This window comes from Myotis yumanensis, unplaced genomic scaffold (assembly GCF_028538775.1).
Source record: "Myotis yumanensis isolate MYYU_CA2020_CCGP unplaced genomic scaffold, mMyoYum1.0.hap1 SCAF_19, whole genome shotgun sequence".
In the NCBI taxonomy this organism is placed as follows: domain Eukaryota; kingdom Metazoa; phylum Chordata; class Mammalia; order Chiroptera; family Vespertilionidae; genus Myotis; species Myotis yumanensis.
Window position 1 is genome coordinate 25,234,605 of NW_027223770.1, and position 17,965 is coordinate 25,252,569.

A 17,965-nucleotide genomic window follows, 5' to 3' on the forward strand; every position below is an offset into this window, starting at 1 on the left:
GGAGGGAGGCGGGGAGGAACGATCACGTGGTGTTAGGGACCGTCTCCTAATTCTGCGCCGGCGCTGCCCCGAGCCCGGCTTCTCGAGAGGTCACCGCTGACCAGGCTGTCGAACCCGATCCTAGGGAGACAGCGACGCCCAGGGCTGAAAAGAGGACCCTCAGGAGGGAGTCAGACGTCTTCATTTTTTCCAACGTCATTTAATGATAATAAAAGCTAATTCTTTAATGAACCTCTGCTGGGTACCACACACCTCTGTACTTACAAAGAAATAATATGTGCAAAGCGCTTGGAAGAGAGCCTGGTACACGTGAGCACGCAGTAAATATTAGATAGTCTCTCTCTCTCTCTCTCTTTTTTTTTTTACAGCGGTGGCCAGCAGGTAATAGGTGGCACAACTGGGACTGGAACCCAGGACTGCCTGTCTTTAATGGCTGTGTCTTTGCTTGCCTTACCCCTCAAAAGATTCACGAAGCTGCACTCATGGCTCACATGGGTAAACTGAGGTTCAGCGGGGGAAGAGCTCCCTCCTTAGTCATCACTCCCCGCCCAAGCCCCCTCATTCTGTTCTGCTCATTTCCCTGAAGTCTTACATCACAATCCTGTTTCCCTGGCCTCATGATGCATTCATTCATTCATTCATTCATTCATTCAAGGTCTTGTCCCCAAGAGGTTCTGCCCAGTATTCATACTGATCCAGTTTAGATGTCAGTGCTGACCGATAACCGTGGCACGTGTCGGGAAGGGACTTTAGAGCCCAAGTATCCGTCTCACCAGGTGCTCACCACTCACTCTCCCAGCCTCGCTGACTGAGGTCTAAGAGCACGGGATCTGGGGCCAATGCCAGCGTCACAGCGTAGCAGCTGTATGACCTGGGAACGTGCCCCATCTTTTCTGAGCCTCTATTTCCTCGTCTGAAAAATGGGGGTCACAGGTTGATGGGAGGGTTTAAGGAAGTCCTCTGTCTATAGAGTCTTTTCCTGGTGAAGTCTTCAGCTGTTCGTCTTTGGCCAACGGTCTGGCCGGTAATAAACACAGTCACAGATGACTTGTCATTCACCCTCGTCCCAGGAGTGAACGCCGGGGTGCACCCCGTTTAAGAAACTGAGGCTCAAAGAAGCACAGAAGCGTGAGGTCACACGGCTCTGACGTGCAGCTGGGAAGGACAGGATCTTCCATTCGAACCACAGCCAGTCCTGGGAGAGGATCGTGCCAACCCTCGAAAGCCCTAGAAAACGTGAAGAAAAACTGTAAGATCCAAGCCCGGGAGAGGGGCTTTGGTGCTCGGGGGAATTTACAGACGCTCCCTGCTTTCGGTGACAGCGCGCGACCTGCCTGTCCTTCAGTCCGGGACCTTCAGTCCGTCCGGCCACCTTGGACCGGAGGAGGGCTTGGGGGCGCTGAAGCGGCAGTGGTGGCTGGGACCGGCTGCAGTGGCCAGGGCTTCCGCGGAAGGGCCATGTCCGAGTCGTCCCCGCAGGGTGCTGAGCGCGACCTTTTCCGGGACACGTGGGTGCGATACCTGGGTGAGAGCGGGGCCAGGGGCACGGCGACTCCCCGACCCTGTAGCTGGGGAGGCAGGGGTCACGGTTTGCCAGTTCTGGGTCCTGGAGAAGGTGGGAGGATTCCTCTTAGTTATTCTGCCCAGACCAGAGATTGGGCTCAGAGAGGGTTAGGGGCTTGCCCAAGGTCACACAGCTCTGGTTGGTCCAGCCCTGCCTATGTGTGTGTGGTGGTGATGGGGGGAGGGGAGGGTCGGGAAGGGGAGAGGGGCAGGTCTCTGCTGGTCCAGTCTCCCAGATTGAAGCTCGGACCCTACTGGGAGAAATGGGAATGGGGTGCGCAGGTTGCCTTCTCTGCCATGCCGGAGCTCTGACTGGAGCCCGAGTACCTGGAGCTCAGTCTGTGGCTGCCTGTTCCCCCATTAGCACAGAAGCTTCCAGAATCCAGACTGGAAAGGCAGGCGAGTGACTGATCACGGTGACTGCACTCAGCTCTCCCACAGTGGCCCTAGCGTTGAGGTAGGCATCGTGGGTGGCCGTTTTACAGGTTCAGAGAGATCCAATCCCTGGTCTAAGGTCATCCAGCTTCTGTGTTGCAGGCTGGGGCTAGAGCCAGCAAGCTGGAGCGCCCCCTGGTGGAACAGTCGCTGCTCCCCGGAATTAAATGTCCCCTTCTGTCCAGGCTACGCCAATGAGGTGGGGGAGGCCTTCCGCTCCATGGTGCCGGCGGCGGTGGTGTGGCTGAGCTATGGGGTGTCCAGCTCCTACGTGCTGGCTGACGCCATTGACAAGGGCAAGAAGGCAGGAGAGGTGAGTGCGAGCCTGCCCCTCGACACGCACCCCCCCCAGGCCATTCCCCTGCTGGGTTAGTCCACAGCCTTGCATGTGATACCATCACTGTGGCATAAAGCATGTGGACAGTCCCTAACTCCGTCCTGTTTGTAGGATAGTGCACCCCCCGCCCCCAGCCTTGCGTGTGACATTTGTTGATACCCCAGTCCTGCATGTGGACAAGTCTACCCTCAGCACTAAATGTGGTAGAGTCCAGAGCCGAATACAGTGGGGCCTTGACTTACAAGTTTAATGCGTTCCGTGACGGAGCTCGTAACTCAAATTACTCGTATGTCAAATCAAAAAGTGAATGAGTGAGACACGTGATGCTGGGCTGATGTTGTGGCGTGCACTGTGACGTTCGCTGCGCCAACTAGCGGTGGGGTATCTGAAGCTGGCTCATAACCCGAATTTTAGCTCGCAACTCAAAGCAAAAAATCGGCCGAGAGACGGCTCGTATCTCGAAAAACTCGTTAGTCGGGACACTCGTAACTCAAGGCCCCATTGTACTAGCAAGGTTTGTCCCAGCTCCCTCTCCCCTCCCCCCGCCCCACCCCTCACTCCTCCTCTGCCTACTTCTCTCTCCCTGGTTCAGCCTCATGCCACAGGGTTTCCTGACTCTGCTACTGCTGAATTCCATTTCTCTTGTGCCCACCAGGTGCCAGGCCCTGAAGCGACCCGCCGCACCAGGGTGACCGTGGCCGTGGTGGACACCTTCGTGTGGCAGGCTCTGGCCTCCGTGGCCATCCCAGGCTTCACCATCAACCGTGTGTGTGCGGCCTCTCTCTACATCCTGGGCACTGCCACCCGCTGGCCTCTGGCTGCCCGCAAGTGGACCACCACGGCCCTGGGACTGCTGGTCATCCCCATCATCATCCACCCCATCGACAGGTGGGCGTGGCTTCCAGCCTCAGGGTCCTTCTCTCTGCAGATGGAGAGAAGCCCTGGGAGGCAGGGGGTGCACCCACTTTGCACAGAACAATCGCAGCAAAGGCAGGGCTGGCACTCGGGGCTCCAGAGGTAGAAAGGACAGTCTTTGCCCTTGGCATATGATCTGGCAGATATTTTGGCAGTAAAGGCAGAGGCCGGGGATGCCTGGAGGCTATAGGACACAGGACTAGTAAATTCCCAGAAAAAAAAAAAAAAAAGTAGTGTTACAAAACAACCAGAGGCAGGCGGGAGCAGGTGCACCTGGAGGGTGTTAGTGACAGAAGTAGGAATTGTTTTGTGAAACTGAAAAGTCATTAAGCTGCTGTCAGGCATGGCTGGATCTAGGCACCCAAATGATGTCATTAGGGGGTCTGGGTCTCCCCATCTTGCTGTCCTTTCCTCCACCACCTCCCCATGTTGGCTTCACTCACACTTTTCCCTCATGGGAGCAGAGATGGCCCCCAGCAGCTCCCAGCTTCCATCCCACCAGCTTAGCAAGCCCCATGGGAATCTTCTTAATAGTGACAGCAAAAATCCCAAGGAAGGCTGTCATTGGTCCATTATAAACTGGGTATCCACCCCTAAGCCATTGCCCTTCTCTGATTGGCCAGGCTTGGGTCATGTGCTTGCACTTAGAACCAGACATGGGGCCAGACCAACATGGAGTGGGAGGAGTCTTTCTCCAATGGAACACAGCTGACCCTGAGGCTATGAGTGAGTCTTGTACCCTCTCTGTGCCTCAGTTGTCCTAACGGAATAAAGAAGAGGGTGAAGGCTGCCACTTGGATGGCACTTGTGCCCTGCATCCAGAGAGTCCCTTCCCCTAGCCCTGACCTCCTGCCTCCCATTCCCCCATTGGTCACTTGTTCATCACCCTCCCTCGCCCCACAGGTCAGTGGACTTCCTCCTGGACTCCAGCCTGCGCAAGATCTACCCCTCAGTGGAGAAGCCCAGCTCCTCCTGACCACAGCCTGGCGCCTGGCCCGGGGGTTGGCACACTCCCTGCTTTCCAACCTCCTCCTCCTGTCTGGGGATTCAGTGCTTGGCTCCTTGGGGTCGTAAGGCTCTGGCACCTGAGTGGGTGTGAACTGGATGAAAACAATGACAAAGGCCTCAAGGAGCAGCCGCCGCAGCGACTCAGAGGCAAGCCCCGAACCCCGGAGTTCGTGATACCGAGTGGCAGCACGACTGGGTGGGCCCTGCCTTGTCTTTTTGACAGTAACATCCTCCCATGGAGGAGAAGGGGACTGAGCCCAGAGAGGGCGAGGAATATGGCCACGATCACTTGGCAAGCTGGGGACCCAGGACTCCCAGAGGCTCAGCCAAGTCACCCCATGGCAGCGTGGCTGGACAGAGGAGCAGCAGGCACTGGGGGTGCCACGGTGGGGGACCCTGAGGCCTGAGTCTCTGGCCAGCCCATTCCCGGGGCACTAGGAGGCAAGACAGCCCTGGTCTAATAAATCCTCGAGAAGTTTCGTTTTCTTCTTTTCTGTTGGGGATGAGCAGGGATGTGGTGGTGGAGAGCAGGGCTGGGGGCCCTCTGAGGCGGAGGCTGACTGCTCGGGCCAGGTGGCACTCTCCATGGCCAGCGCTGGGCCTTTCTGGTCCCTCCCCGCCCACCAGCGCCCCCTGCAGATGCCTGGACGTCCACTTGGTGCTGCAGCCTCCTGCACCCACGCCTCTGGGAGGGGAGGCCTCCCAGCCTGTAGGGTCACAGATCAGACCCAGCCCCGGTCTGCTCTCCCCTCTCCAGAGGCAGCTGGGTAGGGAGAAGGGAAGGGCCTGGGAGGCAGCCCCTGCTTGTCCGGAGCCCTTGCTCTAGGTTGGGCGCCCACCTGTGGCTGCTGCCCCAGCACCTGATGTTCGGGCTCAGGCCCTTGTCTCTCTTCCCTGGCTGCTCCCTCTCCCTCCATTCGCATCTGTCCCCAGTGCTCTACCCCCACATCTCCTATGTCTCCCCTCCAGGCCAGCATGAGGGCAGCGGCCTCTGGCGTGCCTCCCTCCAAGCTTCTCTATTTGCCAACTGCTTCTGAAACCGTCCAGAACCGAGCCCGGGCTTCTGCATCAGGATCTGCACAACCTCACCCTCAATTTTTACTCCAGCTATTCTGTCCTTTCTGGTTCCTTGGATCTGGAGGTTCTTTCTCTTTTTAAAAAAATATATTTTATTCATTTCAGAGAGGAAGGGAGAGGGAAAGAGAGATAGAAACACCAATGATGAGTGAGAACCATTGGGTTCTCAACCTGTGGGTGGCGACCCTTGGCCATGGGTTCTCAACCTGTGGGTCGCGACCCCCTTGGGCATTGGGTTCTCAACCTGTGGGTCGCGACCCCCTTGGGCATTGGGTTCTCAACCTGTGGGTCGCGACCCCATTGACCATGGGTTCTCCACCTGTGGGTCTCGACCCCCTTGGGCATTGGGTTCTCAACCTGTGGGTCGCGACCCCCTTGACCATGGGTTCTCCACCTGTGGGTCTCGACCCCCTTGGGCATTGGGTTCTCAACCTGTGGGTCGCGACCCCTTTAAGCTCTGCCTGTTTCCCATCTAGTTAGTCAGAGAGGCCCTTCAGGACCAGAGAATCCAGAAACTCAGGCTGCCTCTCTGCCACTGGCTGGCCGCACGGCCTTAGGAAGCTCCCAGCTTCTCTGTAGGCCAGCGGCTCTCAACCTGTGGGTCGCGACCCCTTGGCCATGGGTTCTCAACCTGTGGGTCGCGACCCCTTTGAGCTCTGCCTGTTTCCTATCTAGTTAGTCAGAGGCAAGAATCCAGAAACTCAGGCTGCCTCTCTGCCACTGGCCCTCCGCACGGTCTTGGACAGCTCCCAGCTTCTCTGTAGGCCAGCGGTTCTCAACCTGTGGGTTCACAGATTGAGAATCCATGCCCAAGGGGTCGCGACCCACAGGTTGAGAACCCATGCCCAAAGGGGGCGCGACCCACAGGTTGAGAACCGCCGCCCTAGAGCATGCTGGGAGCCAGGTCCTTCCGTGTCCACTTTCACGCAATGCTCAGCATCACCACCAGGAGGCAGCATCTCCCAAGGTGCCCATGTCAGCTGGTTCAAAGTGCTCCCAGGGTTAGTGAACTGCTCCTAGAATGTGCCAGGCCCTGTGCTAAGTGCTTCCTGTGATGTGTGTGGCTCACTTACTCCAGCAAACACATCCATCCTGGTTAGGTCCCTGTTTCCTGGAGTCTGAGTCACTGGCCCAAACTCACACAGAGCATCCACAGCCTTTGACCTTCCCACTGCCTCACCTCACCTTTCCCCCCGCCCAGTACTGATCCCCTGACTATTGCCTTCCAGCCCACAGCTCTCTGCATCGTCGGGGGCAGATCCGACTCGCAGGCTGAGCGTTGGTCTCCTCACGTACAACTCTACGTAATGATCTCCCGAAGTGAGGATTATGGGAAAAATGGCTCCCGAAGGCACTCAGCCAGGGCAGGGGCTCGCAGGGCGAGCTCCACAAACATTGGCTGTCCTTTTTTCTTTCTTTTAATTAATTTTTATTGATTTCAGAGAGGAAGGGACTGGAAGAGAGAGAGAAACATCAGTGATGAGAGAGAATCATGGATTGGCTGCCTCCTGCCTGCCCCACACTGGGGATCAAGCCCGCAACCCGGGCATGTGCCCTGCCCAGGAATCAAACTGTGACCTCCTGGTTCATAGGTCGACGCTCAGGACCTGGGGCTCAAGCCAGCATGTCTGTGTCCCTGACTCGCAGCACAGAGTTCAGGTGGGCGTCAGGGGGCTGTGCTTCCCAGAGGCCGTGCCAAGGAGGGGCAGGATGCTGGGCTTCGGGGCACAAGCCCTGCCTGGCCTTCTGCGAGTTTCCTTGGACGGGTGGCTTAAGCATTGTGTGTCTCCATTGCTCCAGCTGCCCGATGGGCATAACACCTCCTCTGCCCACAGACGTGGGTTGGAGATGGTGACCTCCAGGCCACGTCTACTAGAAGGTCTAGAACAAACAAGCCACTCCTTCTCTCCTTCTTTGTACACGAAGGGCCTTAGAGAAGTGGTAGTATGGGGCAATTAAGAGCAATGTCTTTGGAGTAAAGAAAAAGCAAACCAAACAAAAAAAAAAACACCCCACCTTGGGTTTTGGAACCGCTACGGAACAGCTGTGTGATGTTGGGTGAGTGACTTCACCTCTCTGAGCCTTCGTTCCCTTGTCCATCAGGTGGCCGCGATGAACGGCCCCGGGGGAGGCACGAGAGTGAAACAAGCTAAATTCATAAAGCACTTGGCAGTCTGTGTGGTGCACAGAGAGCACTCGCTGAATGATAGCTCTGATATTATTATTATTAATATTATTATTATTATCGCCAGACAGCTGCTAGGGTCAGATAGGACTTCCTTTGTTCCCAGGAAAGTCCCTTTGTTTAAAACACAAGCTGTAAGTTCCAAGGGAAAGAAATGAGGGTGGGAGTGATGGACAGGGGAGCTCTGCACCCTGAATCAGATAGAGTCTTCATGGGAGCATCGCCTACCGACCCCAAGGGGGCAGCCACTGCCAGAAATCTGGGGGCTGATTGCCTGAGTGTCCAGGATAGTCAGTCCAACCCCCTCTGGGGCTCTGCTCCTGTCCAAGGTGCTGAAATCTGCCCGGGTAGGCAGGCGCCTTCCCCTCATGCCCATCCATGATCACCTACTCCCTATCTCCGTTCAACCTCACAAGGACACACTGTGAAGTTGTACTCCTTACACACATCTGCTATACAGGGAGTATAAGTAAAAAAAAAAATTAGATACATCTCCAACCCAAATTGCTCAGAGTTCTTTTTTTTTAAATATATTTTTATTGATTTCAGAGAGGAAGGGAGAGGGAGAGAGAGATAAAAATATCAATGCTGAGAGAGAATCATGGATTGGCTGCCTCCTGTCTGTCCCCCACTGGGGATCGAGTCTACACCCTAGCCCTGTGCCCTGACCCGGAATTGAACCGTGACCTCCTGGTTCATAGGTCGACGCTCAACCACTGAGCCACGCTGGCCAGGCTCCTAGTTCTTAGGAAAGAAATTCAAGCAACTTAGGAGATGTGGGGGCAAAGGGTAGGAGATTGACTTTTCTACTTCTTGGGTTTCAGTGACCTCTACATCTTGCTTTGACCCTTGCTTCTTTCTCTTCTGCAACATTGGCCTCCTCCAAGGCTGTGTCTCTCATACCTTCCCTGATGTGACCACAGCATCTGAACCTTCCCCCAAAGCGGCTCCTTCTCTACTCATTACTGTCAGGCTCAGGAGAACTAATGATCAGTTTCTGGCGGGAGGACAGGAGATATATAGGCAAAGCAGGGGGCCAGAGATCTCTGCGCAGCGACGCAGCACCTAGATGGGGGTGAGCTCCTCGTCGTATTTCTGCATGCCTTTGTCTGGGAGCAGTACCTCCACCGTGAAGCTGATCTTCTTGGTGTGGACAAAGCTGTAGGTGTTGTCAAAGCGCAGGACGTCTGGGGGGACAGAGGGACACACAGGTGGTTGGCCCTGGCTTGACACTCCTGTGTCCCTGCCCCAGCCACGGGGGAGGACTGGCTGTGTTCCCCCTTCCTGTGTTTGCCGAGCGGAGCCAAGTTCTCACCACGACTGTTTCCTTCCCCATGGGAACGGCCACCCCTGAGCAGGGCCTGTAAACAGACACTGACCTCCTGCTGGCCCGTGTCCAGCCTGGCTTTGGTTGCACAGACTGGCAACCAGAACAATGGCCACGGCAGCCCATTGTCTTCACACCTGGACGCTTGCATAATGGGGGCTGGCGGGGGGCCATCAGAGGCCTCCCGGCCCCTGGGGTTCTGGGCCAGGCCTGCACATGCCCTCTGCCTCCCCCACGGGCAACCCAAGAAGCAGGGCTTGTAATCTCTGCTTCACAGGTGAGTGCAAGCCAAGGGTCCAGACAGGAAAGACTTTCGCCCAAGGTTACACGGCAAGCACGAGGCTGAGGTGGCATCCTGGCCCCGCACGCGGCTGTGCGGCTCTGGACAAGCTGACTGACTTCTCTGAGCCCAGCTTCCTCCTGGGGAGAGTTGCACCTGTCCCATCAGCCCTGGCCTGTGTGCCGGGAACCAAGGTTTCTCAACCCCTGTAGGGTCCGTGGGTCCCTGGCTCTTGGTGCACACAGGTGTGGACCAAATGAGCAGCTTCAAACCCTGGCCAGTTTGGCTCAGTGGATAGAGCGTCGGCCTGTGGACCAAAGGGTCCTGGGTTCGATTCCGGTCAAGGAAGGGCACATACCTTGGTTGCAGGCTCCTCCCAGGCCCGGGCCCTGGTAGGGTCCGTGCAGGAGGCAACCAATCAACCAATCAACCAATGGATGTGTTTCTCTCACATCCGTGTTTCTCTCTAAATGATCAATGGAAAAATATCCTCGGGTGAGGATGAACCAACTGAGCAGTTTTGTGAATGAATGGCGCTGACCTCAGCTGTGTGTGCCTGGGGCGGGGGGGGGGGGCAGCGCCCCTGTTTCCTTCTCTACACCCTGGGACAGATGACGGCAGCTTCCAGAAGCTGGGTCCCGGCTGGGGTGCACTTACAGACGCCAGCTTCCGAGCAGGTGAGGCTCCCGTCCTCCGGTACCATGTGGGCGTTGTAGCGCTGGGTGGGCAGCACCTCCGTCATCTCCCCCGCCTTCTGCCGCTCCCCCATCTTGGTCTTCAGGAAAATCCCGAAGCCGATGTCCGCCCCATCCGAATAGAACTGCCACCTGGATATGGGTGGGGGACGACGGACAAGTTACCTACCGCTCAGTCTGAAGGGTCCCCGAGGGACTAGTCCCCAGCCAGGGGTGGGTCAGTGGCCTGTCCCTACCTGAGGACACAGCCCGGGAACAGGATCTCATACTCCACCTGGTGCGAGGAGCTGCGGCTGATCTGCACGGAGTGCTCGTATTGAGTCTTTACCTGGTCCCTCACGTACATGGACTTGGGGACCTCCCCACCGTAGTTGATCTGCGGACATAGGATGGGATGGGCTGGCTCCCAGCTTCCAGCCCTTGCATTGTTCATGCTGCTGCATCTGCCTGAGATGCTTTCACCATTTCCTGGAAGTATTCTGCTCATCCTGTCCTCCCCGCGCCCCACCCCTGACCCTCCAGGCTGGGTCAGGGCCTCCTCTGAGAACTTCCTTTTCCAGCTCATCCCTCCGGGCCGAGCTGGAAAAATGTCCTCATTCCTTGTTCGCCTGCACAGCTGCTGAAAGGCAGGGCTGGGCCTGTGTGGCTCCACACCTTGCTCACAGGGGTCTCTCCATAAACATTTGTGGAATGAATGAGTGGGTGAGAAAGCAACTCAGCTCTACTCCCCTCCCCTCCCTGTCTTAGGGGGTCTCTGTACCTTAGTTAAACATTTAGGGTTCCCATCTGGGTCAGTCATGGTCCCCCCATACTGGACAGGCAGTTCCTCAGGACTGATGAATTTCAGCAAACGTTCTTTCCAGTTGTCTGGGGTCAGAGGCGTTGAAGGACAGTTATTGGGCATGAAGGGAACCTGCCCCCGCCCCCCCCGGCCCCCCCCCCCCCGGCCTCCTACCAGGAGGACCTGAGCTCAGGGAGAAACCACACAGAAGCTCGGCTGCCAGGGCCACTCCCCAGCCTCCCAGGCCTCAGGCTGCAGGAAGAGTCTCCCAGCATCGTGTTGCTATGGGAACATGTTTCCCCTTGGCTGATGGTTTGCACATTTTTGAGTCTCCAGTCCTTGAATAAGAGTTCTTTAATTGTCTCACAGAAATGTATCTTCTAGAAATGTACCTTGTTTTTAACTATTCACACCTCTTTATAATCAACTTTTTAAAAAGCTTAACGACCTTTCCCATGACAGCAAATCATTTTTCATGGCTGCCCAATCATTTACCAAGTGCATGCATTATTTACTTATCCAGCCCCTTCTGGCGGAGCCTCCCTTCTCTGAATCACGTCTCCTTTTCCTGCTCTTTTTCCTCATCTTCCTAAGCCCAAATTGCCGTTAAAAGTACTGAGATGATGAGAGTTGAAAGGACACTGACGCCTGTAGCCCAGAGGTTGACTAGCAACCAACTGAAACCAATAAGGAGGAAGGGGTGAAAGCCTTAGTCACCAATAACAGGGAATGAGGCAGGGGTCACTGGGGAGACTCCACAGTGTAAGACCCGCCTCGCCCTTGAGAAACAGGAGTCTCTGCCTCGAGGTGATGTGTGGATCTCTGGGTGGAGTGATGGACCCACCTCACGCCAAAGCTCATGGGGATGCAACTAGGACTACTTACTTCCCAACACTATGATTTTCCTGCGAGTGTCTTCACTTAAGAAGGGCTTCATGAGGTTGTAGCCCACAGGGAACAGTTTGGTGGCTGGAGAGATACAAGCAAAGATAATGGGGAGAAAAGAGTTCCATCGACCCACCCTCTCCATAGCAGTCATAGCCAACAATATGGCGGAATCGTGAATTACCTCAGCAAACTTCAATGCCCTGCACCTGACAAACCATCCAGCCAACTGGTCAACCAACCAACAAGCAACAACTAACCAGCCATTCAATCAGTCATCCAGTCTATCAACCAACCAATCAACAAAGTTCCAATAAATTCACTGTCTAACCAGCCCACCAACCAATCAGCCAACCTATCTAATAGTCGAACAACCAATTAACACACCAGCTAATCAGCAAACCAACAAGCCAATTAAACAACCAGTTAACTGGCTAGCCAACTAGACAACCAACTAACCAACCAACCAACTAACCAATCAACAACCAATTAACCAGCCAACCATCAAACATACATCCATCCTTCCCTCCTTCCACCCACTCAAATGACAACCACCCAAATACCCAGGGATCATCCACCTGGCCCCAGGCTTCAAGGAGTGGAAAACCCAGCAAGGAAAACAGGATGAATACACGCAGGACAACTGGTGGTCCCAGAAGGCAGCAGACAAGAAAGGCCAGAGGCAGTTTAGGAAGGGAGAGATCAATGAGGCAGGAGAGCTGGGGGGAGGGGGTCCTGAAAGAGCTGGGGCTGGAGCTGCCTCCTTGTGCGGTGAGGCCGACCACAGAAGCTTCCATGTAGGGAGTGCTTGCTCTGTGCCAGGCATTCTAAGTGATTTGCACGCAGCCAAGCAACCCACCTGTCTCCCTGAAACCCAGGGAAGAAGGCGCTATTCTCATCCCCAGGGTACAGATGAGGAAAAGGAAAAGTCACTTGCCGCACACCTTTCAAAATGAACAGGGACTTCAGCGTCTCCGGATAATTCTCTTCAAGGAGGCTAAAGAACTGTGGGACCAAGAAAGACCCCCTCAGAGCCCGTACCTCATCTCTCTCTACCCCCACCGCCTTTGCAACCCAGAGAGCTGGGGGGCGTTCCCCTCCTTTCCATCACCTCACCTGGCCCTTGGAGGGGAACTTCTCACCTCAGACAATTGCAACCATATCATAATAGTCATTTGAAGTAAGATTACAGTAATGATAGTATCGTAATAATAATGACTACTATTTATTACTAGTAAATGTTCAGTATTTGCAAGCGCAGTGTATACACTTTACATATTAACTCACCGGAGTTTCCGTGTATCCCTCCAAAATGTAGACTATCTTTATCCCCAATAACTTGCTCAATTCACAGAGCTGGGGGTGACAGGGCTGGGGAGGCCATGGAGGAAACTGGCCCCTCTGGTCTCCATACAGTGTTGTCCCCGAGGCCTGTCCTGTGGGGCCTTCTAGGAAGCATGTCTCTGGGTCCTGAGTCGCATGCTGGGGCCCCGGGAGGCTACCACCTTTGACCAGATCTTGGCTGTGAGTGAGCAGCCAGATCGCAGCAAGCCGAGCTGGTCCTTAAACCACGGGGGGGACGGGGGGGGGGGGCCGTGGGGCTTTCTCCTCACCTCCTGGTACACTTCCACCAGAGGTTTCCAGAAGTGCTTCAGCCCCAGGCCCTCGCAGTCGAATATCATCACAATGGTATCAATCCTCTTCCCCAGCTGCAAGGATGAGAGCAAGGACCAGTTCCCAGGCTCAGGGTGCAGGCTCAGGTCTTGGGGCACGGTGACGCTAGCATATGACACCTCAGGGTTTCTCCCAGCCCCCTACTCTGTCCTCAGATGAATGAATGAACAAGACAGTGCATATATTTATCCATCCATCCATCCATCCATTCTTCATCTATCCATCCATCCATCCATCCACCCATTAACTCATCCATCCATCCATCCATCCACCCATCCATTAACTGATCCATCCATCCATCCATCCATCCATCCATTAATTGACCCATCCACCCATCCATTCATACTGCCATTCATTCATTCATTCATTCATTCCTCCATTTGTCCAAATGATATTTACTGAGCACCTATTGTGTGCCAGATACTGAGAGCATAACACAAAATGCTCAATAACCCACACTGTTGTCTTCAAAGAGTTCACAATCTGGTTGGGGAGATGGACAAGCCACCAGGTCATCCTGGTCCTGAGATGCGTGCTGGGGTGGGACAGCGTGGGAGCTGTGGGAACACACGTTAGCCCAGACGAGGGCCTCAGAGAAGGTGACATCTAAGGTTGAGACCTGAAGCTTAGAAAGGAGAGAGCCGGGGGAAGCATGGCAGGCAGGTGTGTGTGCTGGGGGTAGTCTGATCCAGATACACGAAACAGCAGGGGCCACGAGTCAGCAGGAGTAACAATAACCGGCATGGTTGAGAAAGATGTTAGGCCCTGTGTGCTAGGCCGTATACTTGCATTATCTCACCGAATCTCTGCAACCGTTATTTATGATGAACCATTTTCTAGGTGAGGAAACCGACTCAAGAGGTGAAGTGACTATTCGAGGCTGCACAGCTGGGAAGTAGCAGAGCTGGGGTTTGGCCCCCGAGCCCTTCGACCATAATAGTAGTACAGGTGGGTGCTACTCCTGGGACCATATGCCCTGGCAGCCTCACCCGCCCCAGCTGCCCGCCCCCCTCAGCCCAGGCCTCACCCGCTCCGTCTGCAGCTCACACTGTTGCAGGATGCGCTCACGGTCCCTCATCTTGGCCTTGAGCAGGTCCTGCTTGGTGACTGAGAAGAGCAGGCCTTTGGGGTCCAGGGGCCCAGCGATGTCATACCACACGGGGCAGCCATCGCGGTCATAGCCACACAAGCCCCCGGGCATGTATTTCTGGACCACCTGGGGTCACACGGAGAGAGACACGAAAGTTGGCATGATACACATCGCCGGGGACCCCCAGGCTAGGTGGCCCTGCGTGCCCCAAGTCTGTACACACTCCAGGTGAGAAAACCAAGGGCCTGCAGGGGAGGGCCTTGCTCAGCAGGTACACAGCAAAGCCTGGGCCTGGCCCGAGGCCTCTGGGCTCCTTAGTTCTGCCCCTGACATCTCCCACGTCCCTTTTCATGGAGGGACAAGTCATAGGAAACATGGATCCTGAAGGTCAACCGGCCTGCTTCAAATACAGACACCACTGCTGCCCTGCTGTGCATCCCTGAGCAAGTGGTCCCCCTATCCTCCTCTGAGCACCATTCCACCTCCTCTGCTGCCAAATGGTTTGGATAGTTCCTCCCTCATGGGATTGTTGGGGACCGTCCCCAAGATCATGTCGGCAAAGCGCAGCGGCTGGTCTAGAGCTCCTACTCCATCCAGGAAGCCATGGCCATTGCTTTACTAGGATGTCAGCGGTGGGGCTGTCCTCCTGATGCCTTGGGAAGCTCACTGTCCTTCCCACCCGGACAGGATGCTCTGAGCGAGGCCCCAGGGGTGAGGGCGCAGGGGCACAGGCTCATTGTGGTGGTCCAGGGACTCACAGGCCTGAGCTCAAATCCCAGCCCCACCTCGGGGTGGTGGGCCTTTGGGTAAGCTGCTTAATCTTGGCTGGGCCTCAGTGTGCTCGTCTGTAAAATGGGACAATAGGACCACCCCATAGAGTTGTGATGATCCAATGATCTCACGCAGGTAAAGGCTTGACCCCCAGGCCTGGACCTCATAAGCCCCCAGGAGAGGTACCTGCAGGCCCAGGAGGTTCCACAGACTCCCCGCCCTTCACTCACGTCCCCAGTGACCCCCAAGGTGGCTTCCCGGGATGTTTGGGAAAGACCAGGGTGTGAGCGGAGGTGCCACTCACCTCTGGAGGCTGCCAGTCGAGGATGTGGTCAATGTCCATGGCCTTCCGGAACTCCATGTGCTGAAAGGGAGAGCAGTGGTCAGGCTCCCAGCACCCCGTGGGAGGGGCAGCAGGGGCCGGAGGCGTGCCTGGCCTCCCATGAAGCCCCTCCCCAAATGCCCAGCGGTGGCCGTGGGTCCCACCTTGCGGAGCATGGCCTCTGCTTTCTCCAGGTTGAAATTCCGAGCTGTGGGGAGATGGAGGAAGGAGTGAGTGGGGGAAAGACTGTCCGGCAGGTGCCTTGTCCTGGTCCTGGCCAGGGGGAGCTGCAGGGGGCCCTGGGTGGGGCCTTCTTCCCTGCCCCCTGCCCTCTCCTGAACCTGGACGTGTGGAGCAGGGGGTGTGCTTGGAGCCTGAGGGCCGTGCACCGTCCTGGAGCCTCTGGGACCAGCACCCTCTTGCTGCCCCCCTCACCTCTCGCTTTCCCGCCTCTGCCCTCACCTCGGAGCCAGCGCAGAAGGAAATGGTCATCAGGGTTGGGCAGGGCAGGCAACACGTCCTGGACATTCTCTCGGAACTGGGAAGGGAGAAGGGGGTTAAGGTGGTTTTCACGATGAGCCTGGGCCCCCTAGACTCAGCGATGGTTTTCCTTAACCCGTCCCACAATGACGGAAGGGTGGGCGGGCAGACGAATGGAAGGGACATAGATCACTGGATGGGTGGTTGGACGGATGGGTAGGTGAACAGAAGGAAGGCTTTATGGGTGGGTAGATGGATAGAAAGAAGGATGGATGGATGGATGGATGGATGGATGGATGGATGGATGGTGGGTGGGTGAATGGGAAAAAAGGAAGGAGAAATCAGTGAATGAGTAGGTGGAGAAAAGGAGAGGTAGGTGGGTGAGTAGAAGGAAGGAGAGTTTGGTGGGTGAATGGATGGAAGGAGGGATGGACAAACGGGTGGTGGGGTGGGAGGATGGGTGGAAGAAAGGATAAATGGGTGGGTAAGTGGACTGGAGTATGGATATACAGTAGTCGTCCCTTATCCACGGGGGATACGTTCTAAGACCCTCAGTGGACACCGAAGCCACAGAGAGTGCTAAGTGCTATATATGCTATGTTTTTTCCTATTCATACATGCCTATGATAAAGTGTAATTTATAAATTAGGCACCGTAAGAGACCACCAACAATAACTAATACAAAAACAGAACAATGATAACAATACTAGAGGCCCGGTGCACGAATTCATGCACAGGTGGGATCATAGGCCTGGCCGGTGATGGAGGCTGATCAGGGCTGTCTCGCAGGGGGAGGGGGGGAAGGAACCACGGGAGGTTGGCTGTGGGAGCACACTGACCACCAGGGGTTGGCAGTGGGTAACTAAAACATGGAAAGCGATATGGTGGATAAGGACAGACTCCTGTATTCTTCGTTCCTTCTGTGTCAGCCCACCCAGACTCCTGCCTTTTTGTTGTTGTTAGTTTGTGAATCTTCACCAGAGGATATAGTTCCCTTGAATTTTTTTTTTAGAGAGAGTGGAAGGGAGAGGTAGAGAGAGAGAGAAACATCGATGTGAGAGAGATACGTTGACTGGTTGCCTCCCACGTGAGGATTGAGCCTGCAACTGAGGTATGTGCCCTTGACCGGAATCGAACCTGGGACCCTTCAGTCCAACGGCCAATGCTCTGTCCACTGAGCCAAACCGGCTAGAGCTCTCCTGCCTTTTTAAAAAGTCCTGTCTTCTACCAAACCATGGTTAAGGATCATGTACCCTCCTTCCCCCTGGCTCTCACACACCGGCCACCTCTCAGGGTCCTGGGAGGGGTGGGAACCGTAGGAGGGCACCACCAGCACCCTTCAGCTCCCACCTGAGGGGCCTGGAGGGTGGGGAAGGGGGCGGCTTTCAGAGAAAGCTCTGGGTCTGGCTCCTGAACGAGAAGAGGTCAGGCTTGAGCTGGTCCCCCCACTACTGACCGGGCGTGGTGCTGGTCCCTTAACCCCTTCCCCGGAAAGGTCTGATGTCACTGTCAGACCTGACCTTGGGAGAGGTGACAGCGGAGAGACAATGTCAAGGACATGCTGGGCCAACAGAGTAAGGCAGGGTGGCAGCCACCGCCCCTCCTCTGCTCCCCAGCCCTTCTCCCTGGGGCTGCAGGGCGAGGGACTCTCACCTTGGCCAGGGTCTCTGCCTGCTTGGGGCTCAGGTCTCCGACTCGGCCGCTCATGGTGCTGGGCGAGCTGGAGGAGGAGGGACCACTGTAGGCAGCGTCCAAGCCTGGTCTGGGGCCCTGAGCCAGCAGGCCTTTTGCCCCTTTGCTGGGTGTGGCTCCAGGCACCTCCTCCCAGGACAACTGTCGAGTGGCACCTTACATAATTGGGATTAAGTGAGGTCCCGTGTTTGGCTCTGGGCCAGGTCTGAGGGGCAGGCAGGCACGGAGGCTGGGAGGGAACGAGGCCGGCCTCCCGGGGCCTGGGATTCGAGGCTGGGCCCTACAGAACCCCCTTCCGTGTTCCCAGGCCTCCAGGGGCCACTGTCCCGGAGAAAGAGGGGGACTTCAGGGAGAGGGGGACCCGCACGCTTTCTCTTCCTGCCTCAGTTTCCCCGTGTCACTGATGAAGGGACTCCACACACAGGGTCCTGCAGGTCGCCACCAGCCC

The 17,965-nt window shown here is 56.0% G+C and overlaps 2 protein-coding genes across 2 annotated transcripts; one reads left to right on the forward strand and one right to left on the reverse strand.

Annotated features, from left to right (window-relative positions):
* Window positions 1–1,255: 1,255 nt before the first annotated feature.
* MTFP1 (mitochondrial fission process 1) lies at window positions 1,256–4,308 on the forward strand. Its single transcript, XM_070399852.1, has 4 exons — window positions 1,256–1,525; window positions 2,184–2,311; window positions 2,991–3,223; window positions 4,154–4,308. The coding sequence occupies exons 1-4, from the start codon at window positions 1,459–1,461 to the stop codon at window positions 4,224–4,226; spliced, it is 501 nt and encodes a 166-aa protein (XP_070255953.1). The 5' UTR covers window positions 1,256–1,458; the 3' UTR covers window positions 4,227–4,308.
* Window positions 4,309–8,034: 3,726 nt separating this feature from the next.
* Window positions 8,035–17,596, reverse strand: SEC14L3 (SEC14 like lipid binding 3). The gene is made up of 12 exons (XM_070399461.1): window positions 17,479–17,596; window positions 15,808–15,883; window positions 15,510–15,553; window positions 15,328–15,387; window positions 14,190–14,378; window positions 13,102–13,197; window positions 12,433–12,493; window positions 11,489–11,572; window positions 10,583–10,689; window positions 10,059–10,198; window positions 9,785–9,954; window positions 8,035–8,707 (listed from the first exon to the last, which is right to left on the reverse strand). Exons 1-12 carry the CDS (start codon window positions 17,530–17,532, stop codon window positions 8,586–8,588), a joined length of 1,203 nt encoding a protein of 400 aa, XP_070255562.1. The 5' UTR covers window positions 17,533–17,596; the 3' UTR covers window positions 8,035–8,585.
* Between the last annotated feature and the right edge of the window lie 369 nt (window positions 17,597–17,965).